We start from the raw sequence: 19459 nt of genomic DNA, 5'->3' as shown, positions 1-19459 counted from the left end.
ATTGATTAACGTTGAATCTGCATCAGGGACCTGAAGGTTCTGGGTTTGATTAATGATTAAGGAGATCGGGGCGCACTACTAAGGTCCCTCGTACTAAGACGAAACAATTGTCCAGTGCTCCCTGGTTTTTGATGACAGCCCAAGTGGGATCAACATCTGTGAGGAATACAACCTAAGATTTATTAATTTCCACCAAAAAAATCAGACAACTCGACTTCCAATAATAAGATAAAATCTGGAAAATGATTTTTATTATTAATTAATCTTCTGTTATAAAATATACATTTTAAAAAGAAACTATACATTAGTATTTAAGGTAAACAACTATCCTCAACAATTTCAGTTCTTGGATAATAAACTTTGAAAGTATACTTTTTCTGGAGGCCTGAAAACTCATTGGAAAATTCCACATGACCAAATCGACCTGGATTAATAAAACGACAATTACCAGTAGTCACTAATCCTGGCTGTGAAGCATTTAAATTGGCCAATGGTTCCGGTTCAATGGCGATAACCAAGTTAGGCAATGGATTTAAACTTAAAGCTTGATCATAGTACCAGTAGACAGGCGCTATATGACCTAGAAGTGGTAAGAGATGCGCTTGGCTAGCTAAACAACGTGCAAGACATTGACCTAAATATTCATTTGTTGTTTTATATTTCTTTGAAGTAGTATGTTGTTTTATTGATGGAGTACTACTACTAGTGGTAGCAACTCCTTCACTATCCATATCAACCGCCGTCTGAAATGTAGAAAGAAGTAATTTACAATATGCATTCACGAAACGATATACTATGGGATAAAGTAACATATAGAAACGATAATGGAATATTTAATTCTTCGACACCGGTTGGCTTTCTTGAACTTTTTTTACAAAGCTTCATAAATAGGCAAGTAAATTTTTCGTTTGATCATGAATATAGGACAGTGACAGACAACTTGAGACACTAATAACGTGAACACTGCAGTGATCTCTAACTAAACTGTTTGGGACGTCAAATTCCCAGAACTTACTTGATAAATGGCTTAATTTTGTAATTTATTTTGAAAATTTGAACTTAGCTGTTTTCGCGCCAAAAGCGCTCTTTTTACCTTCACGTCATATTTCCCACTTGTAAACTATCTTAAACGCTATTGGTCCATTGTTTCTTTGAGTGTGCAATTTTATAATGATGCCCAAGGACAATTTGTTGCTGTATATATACGTTTGAGTTTTTCCCCTTATGACCTGCTTGTACTCAGCTGATTACGGAATATATATTCCCCTACTTTGCCTTGGACTTCTTCATCTAGTTAGCGGGGCCTGGGAAAACAGATTAGATTAGCTTATCGTGTCATTGTGTCATTGGCCTTCGTTCGTTACCGCGAAGTCGACTTAGTTCAAGCATATCATAAACAGTAGTCAGCCACGTACAAAAAGTATTGAAAAGTTCATGTGACAATGATTACTCAGACCCGTAGTTATTAGTTACTATTTACTCGTAAGTTTCTGTTGAGTAATCGAAATCCTCAAAAAGCACTATAAGTGTATTCTGTATACATATAACAATAGAATAATTCTTACCTCAGAATTTTCTCTTGAAGTAGAGCTTTCAATATTTTCACTTGTTTCAACATACGAATCCAAATTGTTCAATGTAGGTAGGTGAATACAGTGTCTAACTAATAGACGACTATAGTTAACACGGAAAATAACTATTTCACGAGTGTATAAACGCAGTCGACATGGATTTGATGCTAAATGTAGCCATGGTGGACAACTGGATGAAGAACGATCTTTATTATCAGAAATCAAATCAATGCCTAAACCAGGTCGTGGTAAAATATGTTTCGGAGCATAAACAGGATCTTCAGGACCGGGAATCAGTATTAATTTTGGTGACTGGTTGGATTGAGAGGTGTGTTGAGACTCTGAATCTGGAAAGTTATTCTTGAAAATTGTGATTAACTGTCGTAATAATCTTCGTAGAATTAACCTCTAATTGAAAACAGAATTATCAGTACTACAACATGTTCGTTTTATGGATCCTTTGAAATTTAACAAACAAAAATTCAGTATACGTTGTCAAAATAAATGCACATATATTTTTAAGACAGAAAGACTGTAATCAATACAAATCTAATATCAAGGCGTAAGAAAACCTCGCAGAATAATGTTTAAAAATTGTTATATTTATGGCATCAACAGATATTAGCCAAGTGAATGCCCCCAAATGCCCTGGTACGGCCGAGAGTGGGGAGAGTCCGCTCTCTTTCTCGAAATGCTCTCACATGGCCACGCGTATATAGCCTCTGTCAGGGAAGTCCTACTCACTGCCTTCTCGTGCCACAGGTGTTGTTTACAAAATTGAGAGGACGAAAAGTCCACCTAGGGGAGTTGGGAAACCCCGATTTCAAACCAATGGTTCACATGGACTCTAGTACTCTGAGGGAACAAATGGCGTATGAATCAGTCGTTTGTCACCGGCTACCATGGGACTGCATTTCCTCATGATGCTCCACTGCCTTGTGGATCAGACCTTTAGGTTGAAGTCTCTAGGTGTGGTCCCCTAAGAAAACCACCTGCTTCAGTTTGGGCACCTGGGTTATATCACAGCCCTCACACAAATCAAATGAGATTTGTGCGGCTTATATATATCTGGTGCCTCTCTGTACCAATATTTATGTGTTTAAATAAATAAATAAGTCAAGTGAATTAAATTTTGATTGTTAGTGACACAGATGTGTAATCGAAGTATCTATTTTGTAATGAGATTTTTAAATAAAAAGCAAATTAGCCGGCTGTAACAAAAATTTCTGGAATACAACTTAAATTATTCATAATGAGGGTTTGAATAATCCTGAATAACAGCAACAGGACATTTCAAGCCCTTATTAATAGTGACATAAGCATAATATCCATTGAATAATTTAGCGTCTATCTGGACAAAGTTGCGAAGTGAATAACGTTTTAGTGTTTACAGCTAAAGATACTAGATTCAAGTTCAAGTGTGAACATCAATATTCGGATGTCGTTACATCTAGTCGGAATTCTAAATAGGACGAAACACGTGTACTGGATTCCACTGTTAATCACCATCCATTTATCTACTCCATAAAACTTGGGACAGCTTTTAAAAAGCAACACATTAGACAAATATTCGACGAGTATTTCATGTACTCACAAAATATGCTGTATAAAATCGAATACTTATGATTGAGTATTGCTGAGGAGTCCTATACTAGCATGAAACAGCAATCCAGTGTTTTCTCATTTTCAGCAATGGTCTAGCTAGGATCAGTTCGTGTTGTAAACTTTAGAAGAAGCCACCCATTGAATAGAATTAAATCAATCAAAAGTGATTAACTCCAAGTCATTTTTAAAACATTATTTAGAATTCTATACATTTACTTTTTTACCGTTGGGGGTATAATTTAAGGGGTTTTCTTGCTGTGGATTTCCTATACCCAGTCAGATGCAAGCAAACGCGTGCTCATCTGCTTGAACATCTGGGTTACCTGTTTCTGCCCTCTAGATATTTCAACAAGTTATCTGTTTTTGCTTGTTTTAACACACTATTATGTTTATAAATAGCACAACCTATTAAAGTGCGTTTATGAAAAGTTAACAACCTTCCGCTGTATAAGTTGCAATGAAAGCCCAATCAGAGACATCGTGGTTACTGGCAATATGCAACGAAAAGAATGTACATTGTTCAGATATCGATTCATGTACTACTAACTTTTAGCTGGTGACCACTCAATGTTTGTCGTCAGGATCGACCAAGAAGTAAGAAACGGAAGTCATCATTTCATTTATTTGTGTGGCGCATATGTATCTGGTGCCCCTTTGTACCAATATGTTTTTTTTTAAATAAATAAATAAATAAGAAACGGAAACTTGTTGAAATACTTTGTGCTGAGAATTCTATATTGTGCCAAAAATATAATATTGAATAAAGCTAATAATAATAGTAATAATAATTATTATTATTATTATGTGGATCAGTCTAAATACGTACTCCAGATGACCGGCATTCTACTAAGCCTCTGTAACGGTTGCGAAAAATATAGTCTACTTGTATCTATCATTGACGTTCTGACCTTTCCATGTTAGAAGATCTCTCTCTTTATGATTAGAGTTGCTGCTTGCCAGGAATAAAGTTGTCTGAGCTAAGAAACCGGAAGATAAAATCAAGCACCTTTCGTTTTGTTTTAGACTACAACCATTTGGTGTTGGTCTAGATAAATTTATTTCGCTCTGATATGGAGGCATTCACATCATAATGAATGATAATAATTTCAATTTTTAAAGCGTTTTCAACCCATACAATTGATATTTCACAAATTTACCTACATAGAAAATAACCCATTACTTACACGTTCGGTGCATGTCTTCCCAATGGAATCAGCACTTAGAAAATTGCCACTTAATATAAATGCAACTGGAGCGCACGTTGAATAACCACTGAAAAGCGTAGTCAACTGATCCAAAGTATCTGGCCTATCCAGATTAGTTTCTCCCAAAATTACAAGCATAGCATCTGAACCAGCCTAAAAGAAAGAATCAATAACATAGTGGATAAGAGTATTTTTTTGAAATAATTATATTATTTTAATTATGAAACAAAAATCTGTTTAAATGAATAACATAAAGCGATGAATGACTAATTTGTTGACTAAATAGGAAACCTGAATACTACAGCACTATATCAATTACATTTAAGCCATCTTGAGGAGATTGTTTTTCTTAAGACATTCACTTGCTTAATCTGATAATTTTTTTATGAAAGTCGATGAGTTTAACACATTTCCGTATGAAAACAATGACTTTTAACGTTTATTCCAATCAGTGTCGACAAACTATTTGACGAATGAAAGATTATTATTTATATTATAAAAATTATGAAGTGTATAAGATTCTTCCAATCAAATATTGTTTCCTCTCCTGACCGTATCTGACACATTGACTTAGATGTGAGATACCGTCATGAACCAATCAAGAAATATTGGATAGAACACTTATTTGTTTAGGTCCTAACTATATTAGACAGGTTGGTCGAAAAGCAGTAAAACCGTATTTTCAACGCTTAGTATTCCTCATTATCATTGCTACTACATTATTTCAACTCCTTCGCTATTTATCTTGTTAATTACATCTAATTATGTTTATATAGTAAGGTAACTTAGGCCAATGCATATTCATACCAAGGTCTATGTCACTTATGATTGAATAGTAAGACTAAGCGCAATAAAATCATAATCTGAAATCCAAGTCATACTGCTGAACGAATTAAATTTGTGAGTTCTATGGATTATGGAATAATTACCTGAGTAGTTGTCAAGAGTTTATGCATCTTTGTATCTAAAGATGCTGCAAGGGAATCACTAGTATCACAACCACCGAATGGATTACCGACAGAAAAGGCACGACGTGAAATTTCCGGTGGTTCACAAGGTGGAAGACCAATACCAGTGACGTATAGTATTTTTTCATCATAGAAACCTTCAATTAGTGCAATGGATCCTTCAGGAAGTAATCCCTAAATAGTAAATAATAAAATGCAGTATATTTTACAAAAGAAAATACTCTAAAAATATTAATCATTAAAAGAAACTCGACTCAGCGTTTTATCTGGAACATTCTATCTTGTTTACTGTCACTCGACAAGAAACCGGGAATACTAAGTTCACTTGGCTTTTTTTAATGTAAAAGCAGCTTTATTTTCAGAGTCAACTTCATAGTAATGAAAAAAATTACAAGTTCCAGACACTTATAGATGTGTATGCTGAACGGGCATGAGATATTCATGAGATTAAGCATACCATTAAGTAATGATTAATTGTCACATTTAGTTCAACATGAAATTGGCATTCTCCCATATTATATACCTGTCGGCTCCAGAAGTTATCTAAATAAAGAAAATTCAATTTCTGTATATTTTTATTGTCGTGTCAACTGAGAAAAAAACGTATGTATATACATTTGTTAAGTGAATTTTATAAACCGAACAACTATCTCAGCTAGAGATTAGTCAAATGATATAATAAGAAATAACAGTATTACTTGCTGGCAAAACTGAAATCCATGTTGTAGAATGGTTTGTAGAGATTGTTGAGCCTCACAATTTGCATGTCTTAGTTAGAAAAATACTGACAACCCGGAAGTACTGGATAGTAGTGCAATGTTGCACGAATTCCAAAGGGTCGTCCTGTAAGAGGCCGTGACCAGTGGAGTTCAACCATGTCGAATGTTATCTACCAATCGCATTAGAAGGCAGATATGCAAAATCGTCATTTTTTGAAATTAGAAATATAAATCATTGGATACTAAGTGGTCCTAAGTTTAAGATCTCACCCTGAGACCCGACGTCTTGTGTTCGATCCTGTGTAATTGTGAATTCGCACAGTTGAACATTCCAAAAGGGGAACGAAACAGTTACCTAGTGTGATACGTTTGTGTGCTTTGGTGATAATACATGACTTCGATTTCAATACCGTGAAAAAAAACTACCTCTGCCCTCTTTCATTCCCTCCCCTCACTAAAATAAAAACATGTTTTGTAGATGAAGTTTTTTGAAATTGAAACAAAATAAAAACTAGTCAAAATGATATATTAATAAAAAATGATTGGAGTAATTAAACTGAGTATTTTTCATTGGCATACATCATCGTAAAAATGTACTGTAATTCCATGAACACAGTTCGCGCCGAACAATAATTTACTGTGACAAAATCCTAACCTAATTGATATTGATTCGCTTCTCATAAGTTGTAATTTGAGATCGTATATGCTCAACACAGTGTTTCATGATTCTCAATAGTTGTTTAACTAAGGTCAGTTAGCAGTGTAAGTAAAAGTCTATGTTGTGATAATTATTTGTATTAACAAACAATATAACAATCACAAAAAAGTCTAGTTATGTTTAAAGTGATAGTGACTTGATGTTGTTTTTATTTAAAACTAACATTAACAATTTGGCTTTTTACAGATTTGATGAACTGAATTAGTGTTTAGTAACATAATTACAGTATATAAATCAAGATTTGCATGGCAAACATTTTGGGAGAGAATCAGTATCAAATGGTCAAAACGTCATAAAAGAGGTAGGAATTGTTACGTCAAAAAAAATGTTATTGTACATCAGTGAAGAGTATTGTTAATAAGATGAATCGTAAAAAATTATTCGGGTATGCAGTCTGTTTATATTGTTCGATCAGAAATCTCAAAAAACAGCTTGTGATAGAAAATGGAACTACAGTTTGTGGATAACCAATAAAGAATAGTCAACGAAAATAATTTTGTACGGAACTCTTATTGTTACAAAACATGGGGCTTATATGTGGTTTAATGTAATTTTTCAAATTACAGAATCTGTTCATTTTTCACCCACTAAATGATCACTATACAATATATAAACCTGAAGATATATTCATTTGAGAAGTATACCAAGTGAACATCTAGTCTTTGTTTGGCATACATTGTTACATATCCGTCAAAATTAAAAGTCAAAAAATGTAGAAAGTCTTATATAATTGCAATCCATAAACTGGTATCTGAAAATATTTTCGTATTAATCATGTTTATGTTTGGGCTCAGATATTACCCGAGTACCCAAATGGAAGTCGATAGTGTGCTCAGGTTACTCTTTGAACGTTTGACCTAGAGGTCTAGTCCACACGGCAATGGAGCAACTTTAGGTGATCCCTCCACAACATAGCCGATGGCCAAATATAGGTTCGTACGCCATTTGCTCCTACAGGATCCTGAAGCCCATGTGCACCATTTATTTGGAATCAGAGCTTCCCAACTCACTCTGTATCCATTATATGCGGTTAATGTTCCAGGTATTCATTTCTTATCTCGCTTCCATAAAAAACATCACGCGTTATTTCTTGACAGACTGAGTGAAAAAGAGAAGTGGCCAGTTTGACATGGAGTCGTGATGTGATATGATACATTACGGCTTTTTGGTTGGAGTCCGAAAGACAATACACCCTAACGGTTTGAAATATCAGGATTGACTCGGAATCAAAGCCGGTGGAGATTGTATCGTAGTTCTCTCTTGTACTCTCCAAAAAAATATGAAACCGTCTCAACTGAAAGTCTTCCTCAGTTGGATTGTTAGATGAAATGTATGTCCTATTAAAAACCACTCGCGTTCACTTATACTTCAACTTCCATTATAGTCCTTACCTCCTTTTTTCTGATCTATATACTACTTTTGATGTCCAGTTGTACCAAATTTTTGTATATTAAAGAAAACAGAATAATATATGTGAAAGAACAACCGATTAGATCTCAGGATAACTGACAGTAAAATATCTACAATAAAAAAATTTTACTTTTGTAGATTGGTTGAACACTGTGACATGTTTTTATGAATTATCCGGATAAGTAATGTTTATTGAGAAGACAATGATATTACAATCAACCTTATCTGAGTTCACATAGTACATGTCGAAACTATTTTTTATTTAAGATTAAAACCAAACTAAAAATACTAAAAAGATTAGAATGGTATACTATATCCTACGACAGATGAGTGAAAACAGCTGATTTTCTAGGTCGTGAACATCTTTGATATCAATTTCTAGACAGTAATTGTTTTAGACCATTTCAACCAGTTTGTATACATATAATTTTGCAAACCTCACCTCATGAAAAACAGCTTGTTGTAAATTCAGTTGTACTATACCTGATGGATCTTCAGCATACCATTTACCTTCACGAAGTTGACTGATTAGTCCTAATACAACAGTTGAATCTATTCTTGATCCAGAAGCAAGTAAATATTCAATCTGTCTAAGACGATAATTTGTACTATGAGACCCATCCAGAGCAGCTGTCTGTGAGAATAATTGATGCCGCAAAATTCTCTGATATATAACCTAAGGTAGATTTTTAAAAAAATTTGGGAGAGGATGAGAATTTTAGGAAACTATTTATTAATACATAAAAATCACGCGAGGTGTCATCACTTTTGTTAATGCTGACTAACTCAAATTAAAAGATTTCAAAAGCAGTAAGAACCCAAATATCTGAAGATAATTATAATGTAACGTATACGATTTTTTCAAACATAAAGAATATATACTCAGTCAGTCAGCTACAACGTAGGGCCAGGCACATATATGCATCGGTCCAAGTTGCCATACCTCGTTAGCACAATAAGATGAATACCGGATTCATAGAAGTAGTTAACTTAGTGGTGGTAATATATAAAAGAAAGGTTGTATATAAGGATATAGTATAGGAAGGAAAAAAGTTATGAAGCAATTTTAATCTCAAGGTTTAAGGGAAGATAAAGAGTGTATACACCTACGCCATTGTGATCGATTCTGAGCCATGTCACCCAGGGTCTCCAACCATTTATTACGATAGTCACGCGGACCCCAACCAAGTGGTCTGCATCTACCAACAAGGCTCAGACTAGAAGTTAGTGACTTCAAGCACTGATGCCACGTTTTCGTTTGGCCGCCCCTAACTTTCTCCCAACCATCCCCTATACTAGTCAGCATCGCGCGTCGTGGTAATCGGTGTTCAGGAATACGTAACACGTGGCCTAACCATTTCAGTCGATGAAGATTCATGACCTCATCAACTGATTTACCATCATTCCCTAATACTCTGTGTCTAACCTCACTATTACTTACCCGGTGATCCCAGCAGATGCTGGGAATATTTCTAAGGCATCTGTGGTCAAATACTAGTAACTTACGAGTATCTTCTACTCTTAATGGCCACGTTTCGCAGCCGTAAACTAGAACAGAGCGAACTGCTGTGCAGTATACTCGTCCCTTAATTAACAGACGGATGTCTCGTCTTCGCCATAAGTGACGTAAGTTGGCAAAAGTCAAACGAGCTTTTTGAATCCGTGCTGAGATCTCGTCAGACACCAACCCACTGGGGCTGATCAGACTTTCAAGATAAGTGAAGTTGTCGGCACGTTCGACACTGCCATGGAAGTCCTACTCACTACCTTCTCGCAGCATTACTGTTGTTTTCGAAGTCGATAGGACGAAAGATGAATGTCCGGCTCTTTAATCGGGTTGGTGGATATAGAGGATCCACCTATGGGAATTGGAAAACTCTGATTCCAAATCAATGGCGCACATGGGCTGCAGGATCCCGAAAGAAACCTATTGTCGGTTACCGGGTACCATGGGACTACATCTGACATTGCTCCACTGTGTTGTGGATTAGACCTTCAGGTCAAAGACGCCGGGTGTGACCCTCTAAGAAAAACACCTGCTTCGGTCTGCGCACTCGCGTAGTATTACAGCCCTCACACAAATCCATAATAACTGTTACTGGTCTTATTGTTATTGTGTGGCGCATATGTATTTGATGCCCCGTTGTACTAATGTTTACGTGTTCAAATAAATAAACAAATAAATATATTGGTGGTGAGATATCCGACGAGTGTAAGAACCACATGTTATTGGCTAAACTAAACAAAAATGGGGAGAGTGAAAAATCCGTACAAAACATGCTTCTGATTTTATGTAGACATCACATGAATACTCCCTTAGTTTTGTTTCAGGACCCTTAAGTGGCTCAGCCAAACTACTGTTATCATTTTAACTACTGGATAAACAACTTATTTTTTATTTTATTTAAACACATACATATTGGTACAAAAGGGCACCAGATACATATGCGCCACACAAAATAATGGATAAACAACAAGAAAGGACTAAACATATACATAATCTTGACAAAAGACTGGAATTGGCTTGTTTAGTTTACATTCCGACAAGCCTACACACCCAAATTAGTTTGTCTTGGGACAGGTCCTACATGTTTACGTACTCTAAACCCTTAAAACATCAACCCAAACAGTGAACATAAAAGTTTTTCATAACATGACTTGTTTTGAATTCTCAGGGGAACATATTCACTTGAATTGGTGCTTCATGTATACCACTAATCGCGGTTGGTAGAATTTACTTGTTCCCGTTATTTATGTTGTTGGATGTTCTAAATTACAATTTCCTTAGTACGGATGGGGATAAGAAGTGCCGTTCCTTGACCTATACGTTATCCCAAGCTATGTTGATTGTGACAGACTGTGTTTATAACTTCTTCCAGTGGTTTTGCTGCATTTATGTTCAAGGAATGTTTTTTGTGGGAGTTAGATAACAAATAAAGTATTTTGAATCGTAGGCTCGGTCCATAAATTCAAGAAGTTATAAAACCCTGATCTTCAGTCCGCAGTATCAATAAGTTCCAGAAACAACAAGAAGATAGCAGATAAATATACTATGAATTCTGTTAACAATAGGAATACACCTTCTGGTGCTGTAAAGCAGAACGTACTTGTTTTCTACTTTTCAATTTTAGAAACATACTACAGAACGAGGACATTGACAGTAGCTATGGGTCAACAGAGCTCAGCGAATTACGTGATGTGGTTTTTTAACTGAAATATTATTTCGGTACTTGTCGTCCCTTGTGGACATAAATACAAATAAGCTGGCAGATATGTAACTAAGGCTATTAAATACTTATCAAAAACGTCGGAATACCTCGTAGCGATGAGCATACAAAAAAGCTTTTGCATCTGGTGACACTGGAAATATCAAACGATTCTCTGACGAATCAGCAGGCACAAATGGAACAAACTTCTTCAGGGGTTTGGAGAAACGAAAGTATGGGACCTATAAAGAAATGAAAGCGGACTGAAGTACCCTACCGAAAAAGCATCGATGACGTATAGGACAATATTATCTGTAGAGTGCTCTGCTCGACACTCTTTGACAGCTGCTTCACACAGTGCCTTCGAAATTCTGTTGTTATCAATTTTTTGCTTAAGGATTGTTTCCACCAGCTTACGAAGAACCTTTTGTCGTTTCCCGGGGTCAACACGTTGAACAATTGATAGTATGTACTGAGAAGCATCTGGGGCAAGAAAAAGACCATTTAGTTTGAAGGGCTTGTCAATATCCGACTTCGAAACCTCCTAAAAGATTACAGATGAGAGGGTGAACGCTTAAAACCAAACCATCTTAACCAAAACCCCGCCGATAGGAAATATCAAATCTGACTTGCATGGAAGTAATATTTGAATGTGGTGTGAGAAAACAAGGGACACACAATGTACAACAACTTTATGAAGGATGAGTTTATTCTAAACGAATCCTTGAAGCTTGAGAGTAGGTGTTAAGAAACAGTTTCAATGTCTTGTAAATTTCCGGACAACATTTATTTCTTTTCCATTTCGACTTCAAAAGGTTTAGAAGATGCTTCAAATAGTTCAAATGTTTATGAGTGTGATGTATAGTCTTTTATTGGTTTGCATCTAACGTGAAAATATTTTGCATGCTGACAGAGTATGAGAAACTGTGTTTTCGAGACATTCTGGAAGAAAAAAAGCAAGAGGATAGCAAGCGCATAGAACCCACTTACACTTTATATTGTAGCTGAAAATAATTCCCCAAAATCAATAGCTCTTTAAGTGTTCGACATTGGATGCTGACCACATTGTTTTAAGTGGACTTGTTTAACTGAAGTTGTTCGGTCATGCATCCGTACCAGATCACGTTACGACCCAGCGTGGGACACAGCTCCTACGTTCACTAGCCAGATTAGAGTAAACGCTTCTCCATATATTTATAACGTATCAAACAAATCTTTCCGATCTCTTCGCATCTGACTTCTGATTTTAACTGGTTGGGGAGCGCTTCGAATATAGGTGTTACTGGTTGCTAGTTGCCAAACTAGAATACTGGTCGTATCTTCAATATTGAAGGCAGTCGATAAAATTTAGCAGAAACAAAGGTGTGGGATTTGGATCAACTTCAGCAATACAATAATGGAATAATTTCTGTAACCATAATAAAATACTACATCTTCCCTTTCTGTGTTAAAGTGCATGTCCAGTACATGTTGTTTACTTGTGTCAGTCATCGAAAAACTACACGTGTTGATTGGTCGTTAATTCCTTTACTTTTGTTGTGCAAGTAAATACCACCTGCTTAATCTCCTCTTCTGTCGTGTTGGTTACAGACTTTGATAAGAATATGATAGTTTTATGTACTCGTTTGGACCAATCAACATTACATGAAACTAATGGTCTAGATCACCTAATAACTCTGCTGGACTTACATTTTCTGTTACTCCGTCAGTGCCAAACACAGTGGGACATTCAGTAGTTGAATGAACTCCTCTTGCGGTTAATACCCATATGATTACTCTCAAGTAGGATCCATCACACAGCAACTGTTATAATCTAAACACTCAACGCATAATAATTCTGTTTTGGACGGTATTATCATATTTTCCTATTTCGTTAACTGCTATTCAGGTTTTGCGAGCTGTTATTGACTCTGCATACCATCATATCAGTTAGAATAGGTGTACCATCAACGGATGAGCCTTAGCTGTTTTAAAGTTGTTGGATGTCTTGAATAGGGTTCGATTTCATTTCACCGACTTAACTATACATTGTGTTTTACCTCTAACTTCTGTGTAGTTCCCCTATGATTTGTGTTGAAATTTAACTTAATTGGGTGATCCAGAGGACGTTCAGGGGCGTCAAGGGTCTTTTAGGTTGCCTCTCACTAGCCTATCTTCTAAAAGGTAAGAGTCTTGTGTTTCGGGGCATCCCTCTTAAGTCTTGGGCTTAGGGCTCCTAGGCACTTTAGGGTAAGGCTGATGGTCTATGATTTTACGTTATTAGGAACTACAGTAACAAAAGTTTTTAAACTAAAGTCTCTTTCAGTATGAACTTTTCAAGTTATAAATGTAGTTTTTTGCGGTATGCAAATTTGGAATCTAGTCCACAGATGTCCTTGGCGCTGTGACACCAAGTTTGATCCTCTCGAGACAGTAGTGTATCCTTGGCGCTTTGGGTCACTACCGAATGTTTTAGACCTCCAGACAACAATACTTCAATAAATGCGTGTGGTTTGTGTCAAGCGAAAAACCGAAATTCCTGATACTATGCCCTGGGGGCAGTAGGATAGCCTTCACTTCACGAACGTGAATAATTTAACCTGTCCTTAAATGATCGGAGATTCATATGGCCTAAATCTGTCTATCAACTGTAACCGAAGACATGTTCCCCTGACGTTGTTGATTACTGGTCTTATCAAAAAATCTTTGGAATTCAAGATACGTAATATTCTCTCTAGATTTGCGACCGAGTACAGTGACACAGTTATCAACAACGATTAACAGATTGGTGACATGGTGTAGTGAACAAAACACCGGTTGCGGACAATCGAATGTATTTAGGCAAAAATTACATACTATCTCACTAAATTCTGATAACCATACAATGAACAGTTAATATGCAAATTAACAACCAATTGTCTCAATCTTCACTGTTCCTCCCGTAAATATAAATCCATCTTCTCTAATTCCATTGTTCATGCATTTTCCTACCAATTGCGCTTCATTTCAGTTCTTTCCTCATCGGTCTTCTGCCAAAATACATTCTATGTCTGACCATCGCCATATACTACTTATATGGATATAAGTAGACCACACCACAATGGGAGTGGCTCCTCGTGGAGCCGTACTTTGAGATGTAAATACGTTTACCATTGAGACGGTTCCATGTGAAACACCACAAGCCAGAGATCCCTTATTTCTTTAGGGTAGCGAAAGAAAGGATACTTTTTGGTAGCTTGAAGGATCGTCCGTCCCCCTTTCTTAAGGATTGAGATGATGTGCCAACCTCCACTTATCTAGGACCACGCCCTAGTGCAAGGAATGTAGAGGATGTTCTGTCCAAAGTAAGGCATTCGGCTCAACTCAACTCTATGACTTGGTCGCGAGATGATCATTTATTCTGATGAAGCAGGCTCACATTCATTTTAATGGCTCGGTCAATAAAACAACTTGGACTATTGAATGAGATACTAACCCAGTGAAACCATTAAAAACTCTGTGCTTTCGACATGTCTATAGGTGACATCATTTTATTTCACAAACACATGTATAAAAGTACACGGGTTCCGCCGAATCGCATTACACATAACCATACCAATCACTCATCGATAAAAAACTCAGAAGGTTCATAGGAGATATACTTGTGAAAAGAAGGGCTGACATAACTCCAGATCATCACCTGTTGATGGCTAAGCTAAAACAAAAGAGTCTTTGGACAATTAGACGAGATGCAGTACAGAAACTTAACGAAACTTTCCTTAAAGATCCTAGCATGCTAATTTTGTTCGACACAACACTTAGGACAACTTATAAGCCTTCCAACAAAACAGTATGGAAGACAACTAGATAGGAATTACAGAAGCAATGACTTTGGCATGCTTGAGCTGCGAAAAGCACTGGCATTAAGAACAGACCCCTGTTGATAGCCTGGGGAAGATTCGAGAATGTAAGAACAGGACGATAGTAACAAACAGGGGGGTGGACATGGAAAAAGAAAAATATCCCACAGGCTGGATACACAAGTGTAAGCAAATGAGTGAAGAAAAGTATTAGAGCTGGTGCGTGAGAATATGCGAAACTCCTGTTAGTGACAGCAAAGAAAGATGTGAGACGAAAAATATGGAGGAACCACACCGTACAACTAATAAACTTTCAGACGAAGATAGTAGACTAGAGGGACCAGTTAGGTACAAAACACCATTCGTTGATGTATGGGAATGATGGAAGAGATGTAAAGCTCACTTTGAAGGACTTTTGAGTAAGCCAGACCGACTGAACTCACCGGAGATCGAAGCAGAACACAGACATTCCTCTAGATGTTACCTCAATAACAGTCGGAGAGGTTAGCATGGCTAATGGACAATTCTTGAATATGAGAAAATATTTGGCAACCAGGATTAGAGAAGCTTGCGGATCTCTTCGACAGTACGGTGTGCCTTGAAATATAATTACAATCATGCATAATTCCTGAGAAGGATTCGCATTGCAAAGTCGTGAACAGAGTTCATCTCATAAACTCATTCCAAGTGAAAGTTGGTTTCAGACAAGACTGCTCTTCATCACCCTTTCTTATTTTCTGTTGTTCGACTGAATTATGGGGGCCTCCATAGCTCATGGAAAGCACATAGTACAGTGGACACTGGACGCAGCTAGACAACTTGGATCTCATCGATAGTCTATCCCTTCTGTCCCATGCATGTCAACAAGACCTATAGGGCAACATAGTGAGTACTAGTCGAATTACTCTTGATAGTGGAGTTCTCAACGAGGAGGAACCTCAACATACCTGAGCAGTATCACTGATAAACCATGGGGATTGGATGCAAGCATAAAGTCGACAGTCGACAATGCAGGGGCAACGTTCCTGGAATTAGAAAGTATCTGTAATCCGTAACAACTGTCACAAAATATCGAAGTCAGAATTTTTATCACCAACAGTAAAATAGCTCTATGGTACAGTACTGAATCTTGAAGAACAATAACGGCTACTATCATAAAAGTGCAAGTACCTTCGAATGTTTTATCTGTTCTAATATAAACATAGGAAACTCATAACCTCAGGTTTACTCAGTGCAGAAATTATGCAAATATTTCACAGTCTGTGAACAACATATACAACATACTCATCAACCCAAAGTGCTTAGGTGGAGCACCAATTATCACGGATCAGATCATCACACTACATCAAAGTTTAAAGATCAACCATCATATAGAAAAAATCCGGAGAAACTAAAATTTATGAATGAGATGATCAGAAGCTAGTTGGCGATTTCAAGGTGAAAGCGCTTACTTCAACGCCCTGTGAACACGTACTGTCAGGTCACATTGGATTTCAAGGAGGACGTTATCAAACACTTCAGAGGACACTTTTTGACCTTCATGGTCTCCATAACCGAACTGTTATATAATGCAAAGTGAAATCGAATGTGGCTAGATATAACAAGTGTTTCCCATATCTGTACAACAACCATAGATAGATCCAAAATTTACACTCGACCAATTTGCCTTATCCCTCAGGCTGCTGATATATCTCTCATGAGAGATTTGAGCACTATAAATAATGTCCTCACGAGAGTACAGACAATATAGTTCGCAGCTTTTTAGTTCATCTTAGCAAACCGTAGCCTGGTACAGCATAATCACGTTTTCGCATGACAGCTAGAATCTAGAAGATGCTGAGTGGAAAATTTCCTGGCTAAGTCTCGCTAGAAGCTCGGAAGAGCCTGACATTTCTGGTATTTCACATTATTAAATATGTCTGGTTTTAACACTAGTTTAAAGGACCGAGCCTCAGTAGGTCCACCCTCTGCCGTTCGTTTGACGAGTTTGACCCTAAAAAATTATAGCATCCTGAAATGAAGATGTCAGAATGTCTTAGTAGATGAGAACGAACCATACTCCCATCGCCTGGCTGTCATGGTGAATGTTATGGATAATCTTTCTGTTGACAAAATCAACCGGACTCCTTGTAATGATAGACAGCCATAACGAGTATTATGAGAGTTCGCGGAAGTTAGCAAATTACTGGGTGAATAACATGTGTTAGCAAGCAGGAACACAAGTACGAGGTAGCCTCACTTCCCACTCCATTTCTCCTGCCATAGAAAAAACAGAACATGCCTAGTATACTCAGTTTGTAATACACAGTCTGGGTCATACGTGTTACCACCAGACCTATCATATAAATGTCGATTTCCCTTGTACGACTGCATTCCTCTTGTCTTCAGCTATCTATGATTGGTAACGACGCAACCATTCAGTGATATTGAGGTTGTGTTCCCATGTTTGTTGCTTCTCAGACTCATGTTTTCCACCTTAAGTTGGTTGTATCAAGTCGCCCTATCACATGCATCCTCAGATTCTCAATAACATACCTGAAAGTTGGCACTCGATAACAACAGTAGAAAGAGCACCAAATGAATAAAGGCTATGGTGATAAAGCCACGTGGAAGTTCAGAAAATTTACGTTACCATTAGTTTTTTGGTATCAATAATCATCCCACTTTGTCCTTCAACTTTCTACTGACTGAGGCCTGTTTTTCCGTACAATTCTTCATACACTGCGTTTTTTTCTCGTAGTTTATCTGAAGTTCCCTTATTGATTAGCTTGAGTTTTATTTGCTAACGGCCATACCTTAACCTCTCCAATTGTGAGAAAACTAATTTTGTCAACAGAATTTAGTTTCTCGTCCTGTTACTTGTCTTCTCTTCAGAGCCGCGAACATAACATACAGAGGTGTAATTTGAAGCGGTCAGGTGCCCACCAAGGTTACATTTCGTAACATGTGCCATTTTTTAAGCAGATTATGGCAACTGTAAACTTATAGTACGGCACCAACACACAGACCTATTTATTAACTTGATGGTTTATCGTCATGAATGTTATATCAAAAGATTTCACTGTCCCTATGTATTTAATAACCTCACTTGGGTGATATCTTATATGTAGACGCATGTTCTAAGCTTTTAATTATGCTGTAATGAACGAAAGCACAAGTGGAGACGACCAAATGTATTCTAACACAAAATTACAGATATTTGGTAAAATGTGAAAACCATACGTAGAATCCTTCATTTGCAAAATGTCCATTAATTGTCTCAAACTTTATTGTTTCTTCATTTTCATATTAATTACTCTCTGTTCTCTTCTTCTTCTATTCTACCCTCTCAATTTTCTGCTGCCAGGTTTCTCACTTTCCATCGCTACTAGATACTACTTATACCCGTCGACATAACACGCACCACAGAGCATGCAAGAATGACCTGCACCCGATGTTTATTACTATTAGTCATAACACTAGTCATATCCTTATGTACCCTGTTTCTATATCATGCTACGTACCAATCCGGGTTACTCATTACAATAAACCCCAGAAAGCTCGGAACATTTCGGTCTTGCGCGTTAACTGACGTGACTCATGTAACATATTGTTATGTGGAAATAAATTAGTTAGTGTTACTGTAATATTTCAAGAGTTTCCCTATTCAACATTTTTAAGAACATTGTATATCTAACAATATTCGCGCGTCAGCCTCAGATTTCAGACAATAAATGAAAGTAAAAACATCGTCCACGATGTTAGCAGTATTAAACGTAACATGGAGTCTTGGTTGACTTACATGCCTATGTCCTGGCTACAGTGAGCTGTGTAACGTTGCCGTGTTCCAATTTTGAGAAGACTGAGCGTTCGAGTCACATCTTTTCACCTGTGGAATGTATGAGTGAAAAAACAATGAGCACTCATTTGATCAGTTAGATATGTCATTGGCTGAGTGTGTCATATAGAATGTACCATCAGAAAATATAAAGAACATGCTTAACCGATTCGAAAACTGAATAGGCGGAAATATGGAGAACCTTAGAATATCTATTAGGGTGGTAAGATCTCGGAGGTCAATGCATTAATCACCTACTTACTTACTTACACCTGTACCCCTCATGGAGGAGCATAGGCCGCTCATAAGCATTCTCCATCCAAATCTGTCCTGACAATCCTTCCCAGTTGCTGTTCATTCTTTTCACATCTACTTCCAGTTATCTACGCAGTGTGTTCTTTAGCCTTCTTCTTTTCCGTTTC

General features: G+C 37.0%; 1 protein-coding gene across 1 annotated transcript; it reads right to left on the bottom strand.

Annotated features, from left to right (window-relative positions):
• Nucleotides 1-311: 311 nt before the first annotated feature.
• Smp_124120 (putative DNA polymerase epsilon subunit b) lies at nucleotides 312-11906 on the bottom strand (the record flags this gene model as incomplete). The annotated part of the gene is made up of 7 exons (XM_018793111.1): nucleotides 312-743; nucleotides 1566-1979; nucleotides 4361-4534; nucleotides 5311-5523; nucleotides 8639-8826; nucleotides 11513-11577; nucleotides 11680-11906. The coding sequence occupies 7 exons, from the start codon at nucleotides 11904-11906 to the stop codon at nucleotides 312-314; spliced, it is 1713 nt and encodes a 570-aa protein (XP_018647656.1).
• Nucleotides 11907-19459: the final 7553 nt, after the last annotated feature.

The sequence above is a fragment of the Schistosoma mansoni genome, chromosome 1 (genome assembly GCF_000237925.1).
Source record: "Schistosoma mansoni strain Puerto Rico chromosome 1, complete genome".
NCBI lineage: Eukaryota > Metazoa > Platyhelminthes > Trematoda > Strigeidida > Schistosomatidae > Schistosoma > Schistosoma mansoni.
This window is presented reverse-complemented; position numbering and strand designations above follow the sequence as displayed.